This window comes from Felis catus, chromosome A2 (assembly GCF_018350175.1).
Source record: "Felis catus isolate Fca126 chromosome A2, F.catus_Fca126_mat1.0, whole genome shotgun sequence".
NCBI lineage: Eukaryota > Metazoa > Chordata > Mammalia > Carnivora > Felidae > Felis > Felis catus.
Genome location: NC_058369.1, coordinates 32,933,418 through 32,953,967, shown reverse-complemented (window position 1 = coordinate 32,953,967; position 20,550 = coordinate 32,933,418). Strand labels below are relative to the sequence as shown.

General features: G+C 42.1%; 1 protein-coding gene across 18 annotated transcripts in view; it reads left to right on the top strand.

Annotated features, from left to right (window-relative positions):
* MAGI1 (membrane associated guanylate kinase, WW and PDZ domain containing 1) overlaps positions 1 to 20,550 on the top strand; it is a 638,028-nt gene that overhangs the window by 505,075 nt on the left and 112,403 nt on the right. For all 18 annotated transcript variants that reach the window (XM_023249926.2, XM_023249923.2, XM_023249922.2 and 15 more), the window contains 2 exons: positions 3,771 to 3,890; positions 18,557 to 18,763. In XM_023249926.2, coding sequence (XP_023105694.1) covers positions 3,771 to 3,890; positions 18,557 to 18,763 — 327 coding nt within the window. The remainder of the gene's footprint in view (positions 1 to 3,770; positions 3,891 to 18,556; positions 18,764 to 20,550) is intronic.

Genomic DNA, 20,550 nt, shown 5'->3' with positions numbered 1-20,550 from the left:
CAGAGAGTTTCTGTTCTTGCCCCACACTGGGATTTCCCAATATGGTGGAGACTGTGTTTTCCGAGCAGCCGGATAAACAGCTTTTGTCACCTGGCTCCAAGACAACACGCCGTCTTCCTTTGCTTCTTCCTGCCTTGCTGACCACTACGTCTTAGTTTTCCTTGAGGGTCTTTCTCAGTTTCTAAAAATTACAAGGTTTTAGTGTTCAACCCAAACCTCTTGCCTTCTTTTTCTACACACTCTCCCTGGATGATCTCTGTCTCTTACCTTCAAATGCCAGTGGTTTGCTGATCACTTCCGGTTTTGTGTCCCCGTCTCCACTCTGATCTCCAGACTTACCTGGTCAGCTCTCCATAGCCCTCCGCATCTACGGAGGGCTACGCATCTCAAACTTGACCTGCCCACGAGTGAACTCTTAATGTTTTTCCCCTAGGAACCACTGCCTCCCCTGTCTTCTTGATCTCTGTAAAGGGCACCAGGCCATTTGCCTATTTTGCCCAGGTCAGAGAATGGGATGTCAGTCTTTATCCCTCTCTTTTTCTTACACCCTCCCTCCACTCCATCAACAAGTTCTGTCTTCAAATACAGACCTAGTGTGGCTTGGTGAGTTTAATCTGTCTATCCTGTGGACTGTATCACAGCTATTTGTAATATTCACCATGGATGATAGAAATCTGATTGCTTTGCACTACTCCCCACCCTGCGATTCTTGTCTATGCCCTGATTTTCTCTCACATGGACCCTGTAATAGCCCCCTCACTGGTTTCATTGCTGCTGTTCTTGCCCACCTCCTCCTACTCCTCTGCCCAAAGCCTGTTCTCGGACAAGCTTCATGATCTTCTTAAAATGAATCAGAGCACCACCCTGCTGAAAACCTTCCAGTGGCTTCCCATCTTCCTTAGGACAAAATATGAAGTGTCTGCCGTGGCTTCCCTAAGGTGTCCCCTTGCTTTTATTTCTAACCTCCTTTCCATTATCCTGTCACAATTACTCTGCCCTTCCCCCAACATATGGAGCCTGTTCCTGCATCAAAGTTCTTGGCCTCCCCACCACTCCCCTGCTTTCCAATCACTTTGTCATGGCTCTCATTTTAGGTGGCCGCTCCTTAGCCTGCTTTTTCCTAATCCCCACCTAAAATAACTTCCTCCCCCCCCCCACCCTGCTTCCTTCTTCCAAGATACTTTAAAAAATTTTTTTCTTAATGTTTATTCTTTTTGGGGAGAGAGAGAGAGAGAGAGAGAGAGAGACAGCATGAGCGAGGGATGGGGAGAGAGAGAGGGAGACACAGAATCTGAAGCAGGCTCCAGGCTCTGAGCTGTCAGCACAGAGCCCTGAGGCGGGGCCTGAACTCATGAACCACAAGATCATGACCTGAGCCGAAATCAGCCGCTTAACCGTCTGAACCACCCAGGCACTCCTCTTCCAAGATACTTGTAAATCCTTTATCAAAAAAAAAAAAAAAAAAAAAAAAAAAATCCTTTACCTTACATTGCTCTGAGACACGTTAATCTATGTTTCCTATGGACGAATTGTGAATATGCTATATTCACATATGCTTTTTTTCTTCTTTCATAGTAAAATGTAAATTCCATTAGGTCAGGGGCTTTGTCTTATTCACCAGTGTTTCCTCAGTGCCTGAACTGGTGCTTGCTTTAATTGGGACCTCTGTACATATTTGAACTATAGCATTCTGTCAACTCATTTCATTCTGACAATGCTATAAACTATAATATGTGCTGACAATTATTGAGCTAAGCCTTCTGAAAGGTTTACTTCATTCAGTGCACACAACAAACCTATAGTGTAGGTACCACTGTTATGCCTAGTTCACAGATGAGGAAACTAAGTAATAACAGAAGCTAAGGAACATGCCCAGGACCACAGGTTGTTGGGAGGAGTGGCAAGCCTTGGACTTATCATTCCCACCGCAGACACCTGCTCATCAACAATATATGGTATTCTTTATGGTTCTGGAGTACCTGCTCTGTGCCTAATATTGGAGATTGCAATTTAAAGCTTGTAGTCTACCTAAAGGGACTTGTATCATTTGCCAGGTGAGCCAGAAATGGGAAGTTAGGAGATGGTACAAGAGTAGACTTCTGGGGACACCTGGATGGCTCAGTCGGTTAAGCGTCCGACTTTGGCTCAGGTCATGATCTCAAAGTCTAGAGTTCGAGTCCCACGTCGGGCTGTGTGCTGACAGATCAGAGCCTGGAGTCTGCTTCATATTCTGTATCTCCCTCTCTCTCTGCCGCCCCCGCCCCCCCACTCACACTCTGTCTCTCTCTCTCCTTCAAAAAATAAGTAAACATTTAAAAAAAAAATCAAGAGTAGACTTCTGGACACAAGAAGGCTTCTTTACCAGAAAGCCTTAGTATGTGGGACCTGATAAGCAAACGTGTGCAATACAACCATACTGTGGACACTGTGCAACTCTTTAAAACATTCAGATTTCAGGTATTGGAAAAATCAGGCTCATTTAAAATGTACTTACCCCGAGTTAAATACGCAGCAAGTGTTGAGGTGTGTGGGGGTTTTTTGTTTTGTTTTGTTTTTTGTTTTGTTTTTGACTTGAAAGGATTCTGGATAGCCACCGTAGGTGTATGGACATGATCATTCACCTAGGCAAGTGATCATAGAACATTAGAGCCAGAAGATACAAACAGTTGGTTATTGTTTTAAAGTTTCCAGGATTAGGGGGAAATCCTTGGGTACTAAGTTCCTAGGAATCAAGAAGAATCCCTGCTCTTTATGTAGGAAACCTTGACCTTAAAGCATCACAGCTAATGGTGCCTTGCAAAATAAGTTCTGTAGATGCTTCACCTAACTTGAATGTAAGAGCAGAAATCATGTGTTTGGCTCTTTTTTTGGTCTTTCCTAATATTTAACATTAGTTCTAGTACACACTATGTAATGGCTTCTTGGTTGGTTTTCTTTGGTTTGTATGTAAACCACATTCCTTCCTCATTCCTTCCACACTTTTTGTTGAGATTAGGCTAAAATGATAGGTCTGGAGCCTAGCACCTGAGCTGGGTGACTTAAATACTCCAGAGGCCCCGTATGACTCATTAGAAGAATTGTTATGTTCATTAGTCACTGAGCGAATGACCATATTAATTCAAGAGGAGGATTTCCTAGTAAATTCAGTGTCCCTTCTTTCCAGTCAGAACTTAGGGGTGGCCTCTTTTCGTCAAACATATTAATTACACAGAGAGCAGCAGCATTTTAAACCCTGGGAGATCTCCATCCACCCATCTTGGGTAATTGCGTTTCTCTAGTGATATGTTGATGCAGTGGGTGTCATTTTCTTCAAACGGCTTATTACATTGGAACTTGCTGGATGTACCTCGGAACACAAGAATTGTGAGGCCTGTGGTAAACATATAAACCTCTTAGGCTCTGAGCTTAAGGTGGATAACTTTTTAGTATTTACTGGAGTCCTAAAAGCTGCTTGTTGTGAATATTGTCCGTGTAAAATCCAGTCTGCCTTTTTCATTCAGTGCATTTTAAGAAATGATAAAACTCACCCCAGACTACCCAGCTGTGCTTGGTTTGCTCTCTCTCCCACCTGAAGTGAAGGTCGCCAGCACTAGAGGGTGGAAGTGGGGATGCTGTGCTGTTAGAACAAAGGTGCCTTGACCAGGTCCCGGTCCAGGCAGATAGGTGGACCCTCACAGGTCCTCCAGCCTACGGAACAGGTTATGTTAATTACACCTAAATGGGGAACTTCCTGTTTGCATTGACTGATGGTGTCCATTGCATTTATGCAGGCACAACCCGGTCTCCGAGAGAAGGAGAAGTGCCTGGCGTGGACTATAACTTTCTGACTGTGAAGGAGTTCTTGGACCTCGAGCAGAGCGGGACCCTTCTGGAAGTCGGCACCTATGAAGGTGAGCATGTCTACACAACAGTGGTGAGGATGCCTCTGCCCTGGGCGCTTTGGAGGATTGGGGCCATTCAGGCATAAGTGTTTTGTGAATAGAGGAGTCTCATCAGCTACAGGAGATTGCAGCTCACCTTAATGTGATTGATGAAATAAGGTGTATGCAGTAAGGCTTTGTGGAGCTCTTCAAAAATAGTTTTGGGGACTTTTCTTCTCCAAGAGTTTTCTCCTTTATTAATTTATTAATTTAAATGTGTGTATCTGTGTGCATGCACGCACACGCCTTGTTTTTCAGTATGAGCATGCATGGTATTAGAAGGGCGCCTGGGTGTCTCAGGCGGTTAAGCATCTGACTTTGGCTCAGGTCGTGATCTCACAGTTTGTGGGTTCAAGCCCCATTTCATGCTCTGTGCTGACAGCTCAGAGCCCGGAGCCTGCTTCGGATTCCGTGTCTCACTCTCTGCCCCTCCCCTGCTCACGCTCTGTCTCTCAAAAATAAGTAAAAATAGGGGCGCCTGGGTGGCGCAGTCGGTTAAGCGTCCGACTTCAGCCAGGTCACGATCTCGCGGTCCGTGAGTTCGAGCCCCGCGTCAGGCTCTGGGCTGATGGCTTGGAGCCTGGAGCCTGTTTCCGGTTCTGTGTCTCCCTCTCTCTCTGCCCGTCCCCCGTTCATGCTCTGTCTCTCTCTGTCCCAAAAATAAATAAACGTTGAAAAAAAAAAAGTAAAAATATTTTAAAAACATTTTTTTTTAAAAAGAAGAGGGCAAAGAGTCATGGTCAGTCACAAAATGTGACCTTATAGGAACTGTTTTAAACTTGAAAATGGAATGTCATGTTTTACCGCTAATTGATTTTTTAATGCATTTTTTTGAATAGATAATACATGTATATGGTTCATGAAACAAAATATTTCAAAGTACTAAATAAGTAATCTCTCTCCAAAACCTATCTTTATTTGCCTAATTTTACATTCTTCTTTCTCAATATTACATGCAATGCCATTAGTTTTTGATCACCCTTCTGAAACTTCTTTATGTAAATACAAGGATACATGTGCATGTGTGTATATAAACAAATGTGTTTTGTGCATGTGTTTTTATGTCTCCCCTGTTTTACACAAAAGGTAGTGTGCAATACATGCTGTTTGGTACCTTGGTCTTTTATTTAACAGGATGTCTGATAGGTTTTTGCAATGCAGTAAGAAAGCATTCGTTTTGTATTTTAAATGGCTGTATAATCTCATTGTATCAGCATGGCCATGATTTATGTAACTAGTTCCCTACGGATAAATACTTTTAATGTTTCAAAACACTACCTGCATTAAATAACATGGATATAAATCATTTCACACAAGTGCAAATATGTCTATAGGATGAGATCCCACAAATGGCGTAGCAAGGTCAAAGCCAAATGTGGGGAAAAAATTCAATGTATGTTTTCTGGAAACATTATTGTAGCTTGATTGTTCTTTTGAGTGTAACTATTTGAGACTGAAGAGCATACTATGATACTATTAACTAGGTCAGATTATTAACTTGGTCAAATTATTATGGTAGGTCTTAGTCATTTTAAAATTTGGATTTATTAGGTGATCACAGGGGCATTTTCAAGAGTAGACTTAAAAACAAAGGGTACAAACAAAGACTGTTATTTTATTAGGGATATTGTAGCTTTGATGTGATAATAACCCCTGTTCCAGGCAGTGGGTAGCAATTAATTAAGGGTCACGGATCTTATATATGCTGATTATGGTTTGATATTTTTTGGAGGGGGGAAGGGCAGAGCATTATCTCTGTACCTACTGCCCATTTCCAAATTGTGAATATACATTAGGCTGTGTTTAGATGTTAATCAATTCCTGATTGTGAATTCAGAAATATTTCCCTTGAGTATTGGTAATTATCAATTGTCTTAGTTTCCTGGAAGTGTTGGGATATGATTGGTGGTTAGGAGACTAGAAGGGAATCTGAGAAAGGGTGATTCACTAAGGTCTAGGAGTGAGGTGAGGGAAGAGAGGGGGTTACTAACTGGATGTACCAGGAGCCTCTTCAAGGTTGTCTTGCAAATGTGAATGTAGTTGAAAATTCCAGTGGCCCAGACCAGAACAAGTGTGAATCCCCTTTCGTTAGCAGAAAGTGAATTGTCCTTATTTGAAATCAGTTATTATGCCCGTCTGGGGAGCTTGAATCCCCTCATCTAAAAAATACCCATTTGCATTTTTGGAAAGGTTAAGGGTGAGAATCATGCAATCCCAAAGAGTATGTGTTGGGTTGAAAAAGAAAAGCATGTGGCATAGACAACCACCTGTCTGGGAAACAAGGAAGCTAACCTCTTTTTATTGAGTTATTTATGTTACAAGTGATGTACAGGTGGAGTCCGTTGGTTTTCTCATTTCATTTTTATCACTTTGACAGAGAAGCTGTTATCACCGAATATTTAGATGGGAACGCTAAGACCAAGTAGCAGTTAGGAACATTTTCAAGGCTCAGAGCTGATGTTAGAATACTGGAGCCCGGAACCAAACCCAGCTCAGTTTGACTTTCAGATCTCGCACTCTCTTTCTTGAAAACGCTAAGAAAAGAATAGCCTGGCTATAACTAAAAAATCGTAGAAATAACTCATCCATACCTTAACCTAACTTCATGCTGGGTAGCAATAGGGAAGCATTTTTCAGAGAGCGTCTGATCATCTCATATAAAACCATCTTTCTGTGAATGTTGGTTGCTCTGTTGTTTTGGAGTTGAAATTTCTTATGCCCAGCATTAATCCATTCCATTTTTCAGCCTTTTGACTGTTCGGTGTGTGTCAGCCTTTGACCTTTTAGCTGTATAATTTTCCTACCATATGAGACAGCTCATACTTTTTTGGAACCAACTGAAGTGTATTATGTTGACTCTTATAAGCTAGAAGCAAAGTGGAATTTTTATTAAATGCCAAATACTGTCAAAGGCATAGAGCTGGCCGGATCTTTGGAGAACTTCCTCTGTCTTTACCTCCCTTGGACCAGCCCGATGGCAGCTGTCTGTTGGTCGCTAACAAGCGCTCGGGCTGGGCTGCAGCCCCGCCTGAGATTGAATCTCAGCCCCTCTGCTGTGGAGCTGTGTGCCCTCCGGCAAGTTGCTTAATGCTCCGTGTCTCCATTTTCCCTTCGGTAAAATGAGGATAATAATAGTGCTTCCTCATAGGTAGGATTAAATGAGACAATAATTGGAAAGGGCTGAGCACAGTGTCTGACACATGTAAGCTCTCAATCAGCGTTAGCTCTTATATTTACACACACGACTGGTCCGAAATTGCCACCCTGGTGGATTCCCTCCCCCTTCTGCTAGTCAGTAAACCAGCGCATTTGCCAGTAAAACATCTTTATTTACTTCCCAGGTAGTCGCCGTCTTTTTGTCTTCTCAGATTGTTTTCCTCTTGGCATGTCCTGGTTCCAGAGAGAAAAGTCTAGCATAACAACACAAAATACTCCTTTTTAAAGAAAGCTTACTTGTTTTTGTAAGTGATCTCTACACCCAACATGGGGCTCAGACTCAGGACCCTGAGACAAAGAGTTGCATGCTCCTACAACTGACCCAGCCAGGTGCCCCCATAAAACACTCTTCAGGGCAACACACTTTGATCATTTTAAGTAAAAGTAATACATGTACATGATGGAATACTTCATATAGTGAAGAACATAAACATACTCCAGTCCAAGTTGCTTCTCTTCCTCCCCATGGAGATCCACTGTTAAAGAATTTAGTGTAGAGATTTAGAAAAGGTAGACACAAAAAGCTTGTAGGTAGTACCCTTGTTTATTTCTCTCTTCTTGCCCTTCCCAGTCCACAGTTCTTGGGAATCTTTCTACATTGCCCAATAGACTTCTGCCTCCTTCTTTTAAAATGCTACACAGTATCCCAGTGTATGCTGACCAGTCCCCTGCAGGTGGACATTTAGGATGTTACCCCCACTCCCCATTATGGTTTGGAAGCATGGTTGCCATGAGCTCTCCTGAACAAGTATCTCAATACACTGTTCTGAGCGTAACTCTACAGTAAGTTTCTGGCCACGCAATTTTGAAGCATGTCCTTCTAGGCATGCACGGTGCACTTCACCAAGTATTTATTGACCATTTGCTTTGCATCAGATGTTGTTCCATGGCATCGGGTGTGATGTGCAGGGTGGAAAACCACAGCAGCTGTGCCTTTGAAGATGCTTATGCTTTTTAGTGATTTATTTTTGCCAGTACTTGTCCAGCAGGTACTGTGTGCTGAGTACTCGTAAGTGGGTTATATGCACCAACTCACTTCATTACCCACCAATCATAAGAGGTAGGTACCATCGATTCCCCATTTTATGGAAGAGGAGTATGAGACCCAGAGAGGCCAGTTATCTTTTCTAAGTTCACATGGTCAGCCAGGAATAGAGCTGGGATCCAAACCCAGGCGGCCTGGCTCCAGGGTCCATACTCTGCCCCTTAGTCTTAAGAGGCAAATTAAACAATTTCGAGAGAAGTGGTGCATGTTCTGAGAAGGGAACTCTAGGGTTCTCCAGAAACATACAGCAGGGGCACTGCATCTAATTTCATATCAGAGTAGACCCTCTTGAGGAAGTGGCAGTTGGCCAGGGGACCTCATGGGTTCAAGTGAGAGACTCGGGGACATTGTTTCAGTTTGGGAATTAGCCCCGGCTTCAAGGCCTGAATCCAGAGAGAGCAAGTAGGACGAACCGAGAGAATGTCAGAAAGTTGGTCCTGGAGAAGGAGGGGCAAGGAACCATCTCCTGCTTCCTTTAGAACCAATGCAATCCAACAAATATTCCTTCAGTGATGGAAATGTTCAGTATTCTCAGCTGTCCAACATGGCGGCCACTAACTGCATGTGGTTATTGTGACTGAAAAACTGAATTTTAAATTGAGTTTAGTTTCAAGTAAGTAGTCACGTGTATCTGGTGTCTGCCATGTTGTGTAGCACAGCTCTAGAACGAAAGCTTCTTCAGGGAAAGACGAGGACCTATTCCAGAAGACCCTTCCCTTCTCATTCAGCTGATTTCATTTTATTTATTTTTTGTTGTTGTTATATCTATTTTTTTAACATTTATTCACTTTTGAGAGACCAATATTGAGCAGGGGAGGGGCAGAGAGAGAGGGAGATACAGAATCCGAAGCAGGCTCCAGGTTCTGAGCTCTCAGCCCAGAGCTCGACGTGCGGCTTGAATTCACAAACTATGAGATGATGACTTGAGCCCAAGTCAGATGCTCACCTACTGAGCCACCCAGGCGCCCCTCATTCAGCTGACTTCAGAGAGCTAAGCACATGTTTCAAAGTTAAGCTTCCTTAAAAAAAGGATAATTTTGAATCCTCCCAAAGAGGATGTTACTACAGAGCAGTGGTGATCTTCTTTTGTGGATATATTCAGTGACGTGTGAAATGGCAGACAAGTAGAGTGAAGCACTAAAACCTCAGGGCCTGGTAACTGTCAGCACAGTCCTTGATGTCCAGTATTTCTTTGGGACTTGGAGTTGCAGGGTTGTAGGATTTTAAAGCTGGAAATGCAGTAGAGTCATTTCTTCAGAAGATAGAACTGAGATCTAGAGAGAGAGACCGGTCTAAGACACTAAAGGGCGTTGGGACAAAGCCTAGACAAAGCCTATCCCCCAAGTCATGTCACAGGCAGGACTGGGATGCCAGTATTTCCTATGTCTGCTCCCTGGAAATAGATCCCTCTTTTGTAGACTGTATTGCTAGTTTGTTTATTCAGTTGTTTACTCGTTAAAAATAAAATGCTGAACAAAACCAGATACGATCATTGTCCTCATAAGTTTCAGAGTGCACAAGGCACATTATTTATATAATCAAGGGAAGAGATCTACGGTTGTGAGTGTTCTAGGGTCAATAAAGAAGGCTATAGGTTGGGGAGATTTGATTTCTATGGAGTTGGGAAAAGTTGCGCCCGTAGAAGTAATAATTGAAGTAAGTTCTAAGGGTTGAGCTGGAGTTAGGTTGCTAGATTTAACCAAAAAAAAAAAATATATATATATATAGAACATCCAGTCTTGCATTGCATCTGGCAACCCGAGTTGGAGTTAGGTTTGGACTATGTTGGTGTCGGTAGTGGTGGTAATGATGAGTTGACTGAATCTTGAGAGTTTTATGTGATTAAAAAGCTGGCCTTGGTAGTGCATCAGTTATCATAAGAAGGAGGCAGAAGGTGCAGGTGACAATAGTCCTCCTGGCATGACCCCTGGTTGCTGCCTCGTATGACTGGATAGATGCTGGTAGGTCTGCCGAGATAAGAAACTTTGGAAAAGGCCAGGTTTGGTGATGGGGCTAGGGGCCGCGTGATGAAACTTTCCATGTCCCACCAGCTCTAATGCTGAGAATAGCATTTACACCAACAGAGTGGAGGCCCCTCCTGCCTCTATAAGGAACCTAACCATTGTCCCTCACAAAGCACAGAAGTTCTTAGTGGAGCTCATGAATTCATCTCTGCTTGGCAATTGGAGCCAACTCCTTATTCTGTCATGAGATAGATGCGACATCAAGACAAAGAACACAGGAATAAATGTGTCTCTCCTCTTTGGCTCATCTTCCTAACTGTAGCACCGAAGTAATGTATTTGATATGGTGCTGGAAATAAATCAGCTGCACCATCTCCCTTTGCCTGGCTTTTCTTGCTTGTTATTTTTTCTTGTTGACATTTTCACTCAGCAAGACAGGTTGCTGCCTCAGCGAGCCCTTGGGACTTCTCTAGGAGAGCGTTTACAAGGGATGAACTATTCAATGGGGTGGTTCCAAACATGCCTGTTTTACAAATGCCTCTGGGTAGAAGAGGCTGATTATACACTTTGAGCCTTGCAAAGGTTCTCCCTCAGCATGGAGGTGCAGTGCCAGAGTGACATTTCAAATTGGAGTTATGGGTTGCATATTTCTGCATGTTAATTAGGAAGAGGGATGGCAGCATTCAGTCATGTGATTGTTTTGCTTCCTAGAAGGTCTACAAAAAAGCAGCTGCCAAGGGTATACTTTTTGGGGACACAGAGATAAAGCAGGGGTGAAGAGAGTTCTTGTTTGTCATTGAGGAGAACGAGACCGTCTGGAGTCCTGTTCTTTGGCAGGCCTCGGAAGCCGTCTGTTAGGATAAGCTCTGTTGGCAGACTCCAGCGTGGAATGTTCTCTGTTGATAATGAAAGTAACCAAAGGGAATCTGTGCTGCAATTGGCTGTTCCTCTGCATGTGGAGATGAAGAGGCTCGTGCCAGGGTGGTTTTGCTGAATTCCCTGCTTAGAGATCCCCAGAGATTCCCGGAGTTGGGAGCATAGACGCTGGGGACAGACAAATGTGTGTGTAAATGCCACTCATCAGTTACACACTGTGTGAATCTCATCTTCAACTGAAAATGGGAATATTGATGGCATTTTTTCCCCATAGGATTATTAATAAAGATGAGAGTAAGTAAATGTATGGGTGGTGACAAGATAGGTGCACAATAAAGGTAAATTTTGGTTAGTGTTCTTTAAATATACGTTTTGGTAACAGTCTACCCTCTTCTACACTTTAAGGCTTCTATCAGCTCACAACATTGGGTGCAATTTAAGACTGCTAGGGTTCATTACATGCTAACATTGTTCCAGGCACAATGGTGAGTACTTGGTACACGTTACCTAATTTGATCTTCACAAAAAAACCTGTTGGAACTGTTGTTATCTTTCTACCATGAGAACTAAGGCTGGAAAGAGAGAGGTCCCTTACGTTGCTCAGGGTCACAAAGCTATTAGATTACCCTCCCTGGTCTTACAGTCAAAGCCAAATGACAGTGGCAAGAACAAACATCTAATTATAAGACATTGGCTTATCGTTCGGTGCGTGCAAATCCTAGTTTTGTAGGGTGGAGGCGGGTAGGAAAGGGAAGAGTAAAAAGAAAGTGATGGGCGTTTTATGAATGATACCATCCCGTGCTGAGCAAGCAAGTGGAAGGTGCAGCGGTGGGGATCTGAGGTCACTGAGGTGTATCTGATGGACCAGGAAGAAACTGCCGTGAGTCATGCTATTAAAAACCAGATCCACAACAGAGGGATGGAGGCCCGTCCCGGGCTGGAATTCGAGTGTGCTGTCTCTACTTGTTGATTTACTCATTCTCAAAGAATTCCTGATGACCGTGTGTGCCTGGTACTGCATTCGGCCTGGCGATGCATTGGTGCATGAAAGTAGATGTGGTTCCTGCTCTCGTGGCACTTGTGGTGTAGAGGTAAGGACACAGAGTGAGGGGCGCCTGGGGTGGGGGGCTCAGTCAGTGGGGCATCCGACCTCAGCTCAGGTCATGATCTCGCTGCTCATGAGTTCAAGCCCCGCATCGGGCTCTGTGCTGACAGCTTGGAGCCTGGAGCCTGCTTCAGATTCTCTGTCTCCCTCTCTCTCGTTCCTCCTGTCCCACTCACGCTCTGTCTCTCTCACTCTCAAAAACAAATAAACATTAAAAATAGTTTTAAATAATAAGAAGAAAAGATTATAGTGGGGACACCATGGTGCCACAGTCACTTAGGCGTCCAACTCTTGATTTCAGCTCAGATCGTGATCTCAGGGTTCATGAGTTCGAGCCCTGCATTGGGCTCCATGCTGACAGTGCAGAGCCTGCTTCAGATCCTCTGTCCCCCTCTCTCTCTTCACCTCCCTTGCTCACTCTTTGTCTCTCATAAATAAATACAAATTAAAAAAAAAAAACATGTATCGATTAATTAAAACATCTGATAATTACAACCAAGGCCATTGGGAAGGACAGGTACATGGTTCCCTGAGGACACTTAAGGGTAGCTTTGATCTAGTTGGTGGGGTCAGAGATACAGTATCTGAGGACAAGTGGGTGGTCACGGCATGACCTTGAGGCCAGACAAAAACAGATACGCTGAATGTCTATGGCCTTATGTGCTATTTGTATATCTCTGCTTTATACATAAAAGAGTAAGGCTTTTTACCCCACTGTACCCCAAAGAATTAAGCCTGTTTTGTCCCCATGGGTGTGATATTGCCCCATGAAAATGTGTACTATAGATTCCCAGCCATTGGTAGTCACTACTATCCCGTTCTGCTTATGTTCAAAAGCGTGTCCTGTAGGAAGAGGACAGACAAGTGTCTTCCTGCCCCCACCCCACCCCATATGGAATTTTAAACTGGGGGACAAAGAACTTAAATGCTATTTACCCTGGACCAGCCAGTGACTCTAAGGCAAGCATTTCTGCTACTCTTGGCCTCTGCATTCCTCATCTACTGAAGAGGAATGCTATTCTCTGATCTGGTTACCTCTGCTGTTTATGCAAAGGGAGGTTCAGTGTCCCCTGAGTACTTGTTAGAAATTTAGAATCTCGGGCCCCACGCTGATCCATTCAATCAGAAAGAATCTCCACGCAATAGAGTTTTGTCGTTTGCATGGTGTTTAAGGAAACTGATGTATACCATATACAACATTTGTGAAGATCATGTTTTAGTTCCGTTTTTACATCTTATTTCTAGTGTCTACCACGGTGCCTGGCCAAAAACAAACAAACAGAACAACAGGTTCCCAGTCAGAAAATGAATGAATGAATACTAAATTCGTACAAAGCGAGAGGCTGTATAGACTTGATTCATTCTGGCTTAAAACTCAGGGTTACGGTCCTCTTTAAATATTTTATCCAGCTCTAAAAATTGATTTGCAGTTCCCATGAATTTTTAAATGCATGTCAGAAAATATTTTTCTTTGACGTGGTCATGGCCAAAGAGTGTGTCTGTTAATTAAGGCCAGCAGTGGCTTCCTCTCCTGTCTTCTCTTGCCCTCTCCTCCCTCCCCAGTCACCGTCTCTGTTAAGTTTATTGTAAAGCCAGTTCCGAAAATAGCAGCAGAGACACATGCGTTCCCACTCGGGAGGGAGCCTGGCCACCTCAGGAAGCACATGTTGGTGTTGGCTAACGTGGAGACTATAGGAGAGTCAGGCTCCTGTCTCCTGGAAACTGTGAAGTCTGCCAAGTAATAACCCAAATTAATTTTTTAATCATTTATAATTCTTGAGATGATTTTTATTTAATACTGTTAAGTGATCCATGTATCCCTCACAGCGAGTCTCTTGTGCATACTCTCTGTAAGTTGGTGCTTCTAGCATGGCCAGGTCGGGCCTGACGATGACCGCCATGGCAACTTGATAAGGCAGGGAGTTTGCCAGAAGGGGAGAGTTGTAGGGGAAGTGCCCAGGGACTAGGCAGCTAGATTTGGAGAATGAAGAGGGTGGGTGGAGGCAGTGGAGCCAGTGGTGACTAGCCAGTGGCAAGTGCCCCACCTGCCTTGCCTGTCCTTCTGTGGTAAAGGCACATGGATTACGGCATAACCCCACCCACCAGAAGTCCAGGGACTGAAACCACATTCATCCAGGGATCACTAACACCCATCCGAGTTATTGAGGCTGTTTTTTGTTTTGTTTTTTTTTTTTAATTTTTATTTATTTCTTTTGAGAGGGAGAGAATCCCAAGCAGGCTTCACAGCAGCCTGATGCAGGCCTTGAACCCATGAACTGTGAGATCGCGAACCCCAGAGTCAGATGCTTAACCGACTGAGCCACCCAAGTGCCCCAAGGCTGTTTTGAAGTTTTAGGTTTTCTTCCTTCCCTCCTGAGTCCAGGCTACTTTGTGCGACCATACCTTCACGTGGCATCAGCCTTGATTGGGGCCAAGATATTTGTCCAGCAAGAGCAGGGACACACAAGGGTAGAACAACTTCTCTCCAAAAATCCTTAATGCAACAAGTGTACTCCAGGTGACTTGGCTTTTGGTCACGTACTTGTCATCAACATTACCTGGAAGAGATGGAATCCGAGGAACCAGAGTTTATATTTGCCAAGCAGCACTTCTCAGTATATCCAGATTTGAATCAGAAACATTCCAGTTTTTGCAGCACCTGGCTGGCTCAGTCAGTCGAGCGTGTGACTCTTGATCTCAGGGTTGTAAGTTCAAGCCCCACGTTGGGTGTAGAAGTTTCTTTAAAATGACGAAATTTAAAAAAAAGAAAAGAAAGATTCCATTTTTATGTTAGTGACTAATTCAAATTATTTTTTTAATCTATGGGAAAAAACATATCTGTGAAGGAAAGTTGAACCTTATGTAATTAGAAAACCACTAAATATAAGCTTTTCTATAAAGTTCGCAGTCAACAAGGAAAATAAATGCTGGAGAGATCTAATTACACCATCTCCCATTTATAACCCCTTATAGTTTATAGGGTACCTTCCAACAAGTTAAATAATTTGACCTTCACGATCATCCTATGAGGTCGCTAGGCCTGGGGCTGTCATTTATGTCTTAGAGAGGAAGTATTAAACTGAGTGTGAAAAACTTGCCAAGGTTGTTTGGTCTCTGGCACATTTTGCCTGAGTAAAGGAATAGTACCCAGTTGTCATGTCCCAAGCACTCCAGATACACTGTCTCATTAACCCTTCCAACATGGTGGAATGAGCTCATTTTTTAAAAAAAAAAAATTTGTTTTTACATTTATTTATTTTTGAGAGACAGAGAAACAGAGCACATGTGGGGAGGGGCAGAGAGAGAAGGAGACAGAATCCAAAGCAGGCTCCAGGCTCCAAACTGTCAGCACAGAGCCTGACACGGGGTTCGAACCCACAAACCATGAGATCATGACCTGAGCCAAAGTCGGATGCCCAACCAACTGAGCCACCCAGGCGCCCCAGGAATGAGCTCATTTTAATGATTAGAAACAAACTATCAACATGTAAGTATTTATCGAGTGTGGGTGTAGTAGCAGACTTTCATGTGGGTTAAAGACTTTTAATGGACCATCTTATTTTATCCTCAAAGCAGGTGCTCTCGATACAAACGAGGTATTTTTAGAACCCTAATTTTACAGAAGGGGACGATGAGGGGTTTTTTTGGTTTTTGTTTTTGTTTTTTAATGGCTAAACGCCTAGGGTCCCAGAGTCAGTTAGTGGTGAAGCAAGGATTTGAAGGCAAAACTGTCTCTTTACCACTTTGGTGGGCCGCATACTTTTCACGCCTATACCTCAGATTAACCTGAATGAGATGACTGACCTGAGACACTTTGTCTTCTATGACGGTAACTGCATGTGGTTCAGCATAATCATATGTACTTTTTTTGTGTCCAGTATTAATTTTCAGAAACAGGAAACAACTGAATAAATGGATTATTTGGGGAGTTTATTGTTGCTTTGAAATAATTTAAGAAAGACTCTGCACTTGAAAACTTGGGAAAATCCACACCTGTTTGTCAAATTTAGGTAGAACTTTTCTTTTCCCAACATTTATTTTTGTCATTAACTGAAGATGTCTAAGTTTTCATTGATTTTTTTTTAATGACAACAGCTTCCTGAATGTTGATTTGGTTTCATGACACTGGAAATGAATGATCATGTTTGTAAAATTATAATTATAAAATTATGAATAAAGGGACCCATCCCTTGGTCACATCTTTGAGTGGAAGAGTCTTATATAGACTTTGGTCTTTAACTTCTAACTCAAACATGAACATGATGCTTAGTGTAATAGTGATCAGAAGGAATTAGAATTAAATTCAGTAGACCTTTGTCTCTATTTTTGTTCCCTGTGAAGATAATCTTTTAAATCGTGAGCTGTTTTACTTACCTGCCTCATTAATAGTCTTCAGATTGTGAAAAAGTCAGCACTGTGGTCTCCTTTCAACTTCAGCAAAAGGGTGGGAGGTCCTTAGATGTAACCTCTGTAGAAATGCAGAAGAGGCCTTGGTTCGTACATGTGCTTCACCCTTGCCCACATGTTAGCGGTTATATTCAGTTTCTGTACCTTTAACTTGGACACCTGACAAGTTTTTTTGAAGAAATTGATAGTATCATCTTCCGTGAAAGAACTATAATGATTCAGTTGAGTACAAGCCTCCAGAATGTGCTTTTTAGGTTTCTCTCTGGAAGGATACCAGAGAGATGCCCACTAGTCTCCTGCACCTTTTAACTTGTGTGTTGAGAGTTCCCCGCTGACACCCAGTCTTACACCTCTGTCAAAGAAAGTGGGTGTGTATATTCGTAAGTGTCGTGGTTCAAAAAGGATTTTAAAGAAATAATGTTAATAAACAAGAAATTTTAATTATAAAATAAGGTTCAATGGAAGCCACTTCTTGACCATCTGTGTGTCTCGTGCAGAAGAGCATATTACTGTCTCCTTTTGCTTTTGTGCGTTTGTAGTAAGATGTGTATTTTATGTAATTATGTATGGAAGTTAGTTAGCGGGCTGAGTCCTTGGGAAGAAACAGTGTATACAAGGTTTGTTATTATTTATAAATTCTACTTTATGAAGCATGGAATTACAAACATTGCTTAGGATTTATTGAAAGACTCAGTATAATTTATCTTCCTGGCCTTCCTGTAAAAGACGTGAGACGGTGAATGGATTAGTGGCATTCTAATGCTAACGTTTTTTTTATCATGTAGTCACTGCGTATTATTGATTAGAAGCTGCATTTTTCAAACTTCGGCTATTCGTGAATCACCTTTATGATTTTGTCTACATCTGAACATAATATCTATTACTTGTTTGAAATATTCTTTAAAATAACTTATTTTTAATTTAAGTTTTCAAAAGGAATCATTGCCACTACTATTTATTCGGTTAATTAATTTTTATTAGATATAGCTATCTTTTTTTTTTTTTTTATGTATTTTGAGAGAGGGAGAGAGAAAGAATCCAAAGCAGGCTCCACATTGTTAGTGCAGAGCCTGATGTGGGGCTTGAACCCACAAACCGTGAAATCATGACCAGAGCTGAAACTAAGTGTGAGATCCTTAACCAGCTGAGCCACCCAGGCACCCCTATAGCTAGCTGCCTTTTTAAAATTAAAGTCAGTTTTAAAAAGTATTGCTTTTTCGCTTAATTTTAAAAGTCACCTTTATATTACTACCATAACTTAGGAGCTAGACTTTTTTTTAGTCCACATAAAAAACATATACACACATATTAAAATTAAAAAATGTAAAAACCCATCCAGATACTGCTCAAAATCACTGAGCCAAACATTGGGGAAAAGTGGCTAAACGCGAAATGGACAGTTACTGAGAGTGGCCATCGTGCCTTCATTGACACAGTTTTCTCTTAGAACTTGGCAAGGGTTCACTCCCACCCCACATGACCCTGAGAGTCAAGTCTGCCATTCAGTTAAAGAGGTGCCACGTGGTATTCACTGTCCTCCTTTTTAAATAATGCCCTGGTTCCCTCTTAAGGAGTCTCCTTATTAAGGGAAAGTGACCTTGACTTTGTAGGCCTGTAAGGGTGCTGGCAATAATGAATTTTTTATTTTCTGTGAGGCTAGGTCTGAACTGGATTCAGCATAATGCTGGTGCATATATGTAAAAAGGTGACCCACTGAATTTCAAATGCAATGAGGATGAAGTTCTGCTATTCAGTACAGCCACCTTTGTTTTTAGCCCTAGTAGTAGCTACTTTGCAACTAAACAATGCATCTTTCCTCCTGGCTTCTGAAATCACCATGTCTAGCTGGGGAGGAATGACTTCTTTCGTAACCTATTCCAGAAATGAAATACAGTTTGTTCTGGCTTTCTATTTAAAAAAAAAAAATGTTTTTTTTTAATGTGCTGAGAGATTTGGATGTGAAGTCTTGAAAAAAACAAAGTATTCTTTCTAAAACATGCAAATGTGTCTCTCCATCACCTAGGAAACTATTATGGGACACCCAAACCTCCTAGCCAGCCAGTCAGTGGGAAAGTGATCACGACGGATGCCTTGCAAAGCCTTCAGTCTGGCTCCAAGCAGTCGACCCCAAAGCGAACCAAGTCCTACAATGATATGCAAAATGCTGGCATAGTCCACACGGAGAATGAGGAGGAGGATGACGTTCCTGAAATGAACAGTAGCTTTACAGGTAAAGACCAGACGACCTTCCCCCTCGATGGACTCGGGGGAAGGGGCGGTGGGAGGTGTTTGTAGACAGTGATGAGAAGGTGTCTGTTCTCAGGAAGAATTCAGAAGGGCTGACAAAATTCTATCTCTGACCATGCAAGGTTTGGAGAAGAGATGACTTTTCCTTGGTCTATTTTTCATGCTTCTTTGCAAGACCATTTTAACATCACCCAAATATCTTAAAGGGGCTAGAATGAAATGTCTGTAGAAGGGAATCTAGAATATTCATCATTATTTCCTTCTCTTCAAAAACGATAGGTCTTAAGAATATTTGTATTTTGTTCATTTATTTCTTGGCCTTGACAGTATTCCATAATTACGACTGATGGCTTATAAAGACAAATAAGATAATTTGTTTACCGGTTTAATATTCATTGATGCTGATAGAAGGCTAATAGCAACCTTTTCTCTCATGCTTTGCAAGTACAGATTCCAGTGGAACTCCATAATGTATTCAGTTAGCTTATGCCAATTTTTCTGTCCGCCCCCAAATGGAGAAACATGGAAAGATAATAAATACTCGTTTCTGTCTTGCATATGCATTCTATATTATATAACATATATTACTCATTGCGTTGTACATTTATATGTACATTCAAGGCTATGTACCCCCAAGCTTAGATACGTTCTATTTTATGAGGGGATCTTCAAGGACAAGGCCTCTAGGTAAGACTAGACTGGTTGGGTAGCACCCACTTCCTGGGGGCACCATTCACAGAGGCTATGGTGTTTATTTCTCGGGTTAGTGTAGTGACCAAGAATGGATCACAAATGTTTTTCACTTTATGGAGGTTTGACTTTATACAGTAACTCAGGATGGAGCAACTGCACAAGACGTGAGTCACTCCCGTTTATAATATTGTGACTTTGAAGAACACCTTGTTTCTTCTGTTCTTTCTGTACTTAAAAAGTAATTTCTTCGATATTTTAGAGTATAGCTATGGAGCAGTTATCTATCTGCAGCATATGAGGTGTTTCTCTCTCTTGGTGACCTTTCTTGACATCATCACACTACAGTCCTTACTTGAGTAGACTCCTTCCCAATAATGGAGAAATTAGTTAAACTCCATATTTTCCTTCTCGTGTTTGCAAATCTAATAGAATATTTAAGAAAATGTGTTTGTTCAATGCTTTCTACAGCCTATACAGGCCTCTTTGACGTTTTCTTTTTTTTTTATTAATTTGTTTTCTTTTTTATTTTTTTTTAATTTACATCCAAATTAGTTAGCATCTAGTGCAACAATGATTTCCCAGGAATAGATTCCTTAGTGCCCCTTACCCATTTAGCCCATCCCCCTCCCACAACCCCTCCAGTAACCCTCTGTTTGTTCTCCATATTTGTGAGTCTCTTCTGCTTTGTCCCCCTCCCTGTTATTATATTATTTTTGTTTCCCTTCCCTTATGTTCATCTGTCTTGTCTCTTAAAGTCCTCATATGAGTGAATTCATATGAATTTTGTCTTTCTATGACTGACTAATTTCACTTAGCATAGTACCCTCCAGTTCCATCCATGTAGGTGCAAATGGCAAGATTTCATTCTTTTTGATTGCCGAGTAATACTCCATTGTATATATACACCACATCTTCTTTATCCATTCACCCATCGATGGCCGTTTGGGCTCTTTCCATACTTTGGCTATTGTTGATAGTGCTGCTGTAAACATGGGGGTGCGTGTGTCCCTTTGAAACAGCACACCTGTATCCCTTGGATAAATACCTAGTAGTGCCATTGCTGGGTCGTAGGGTAGT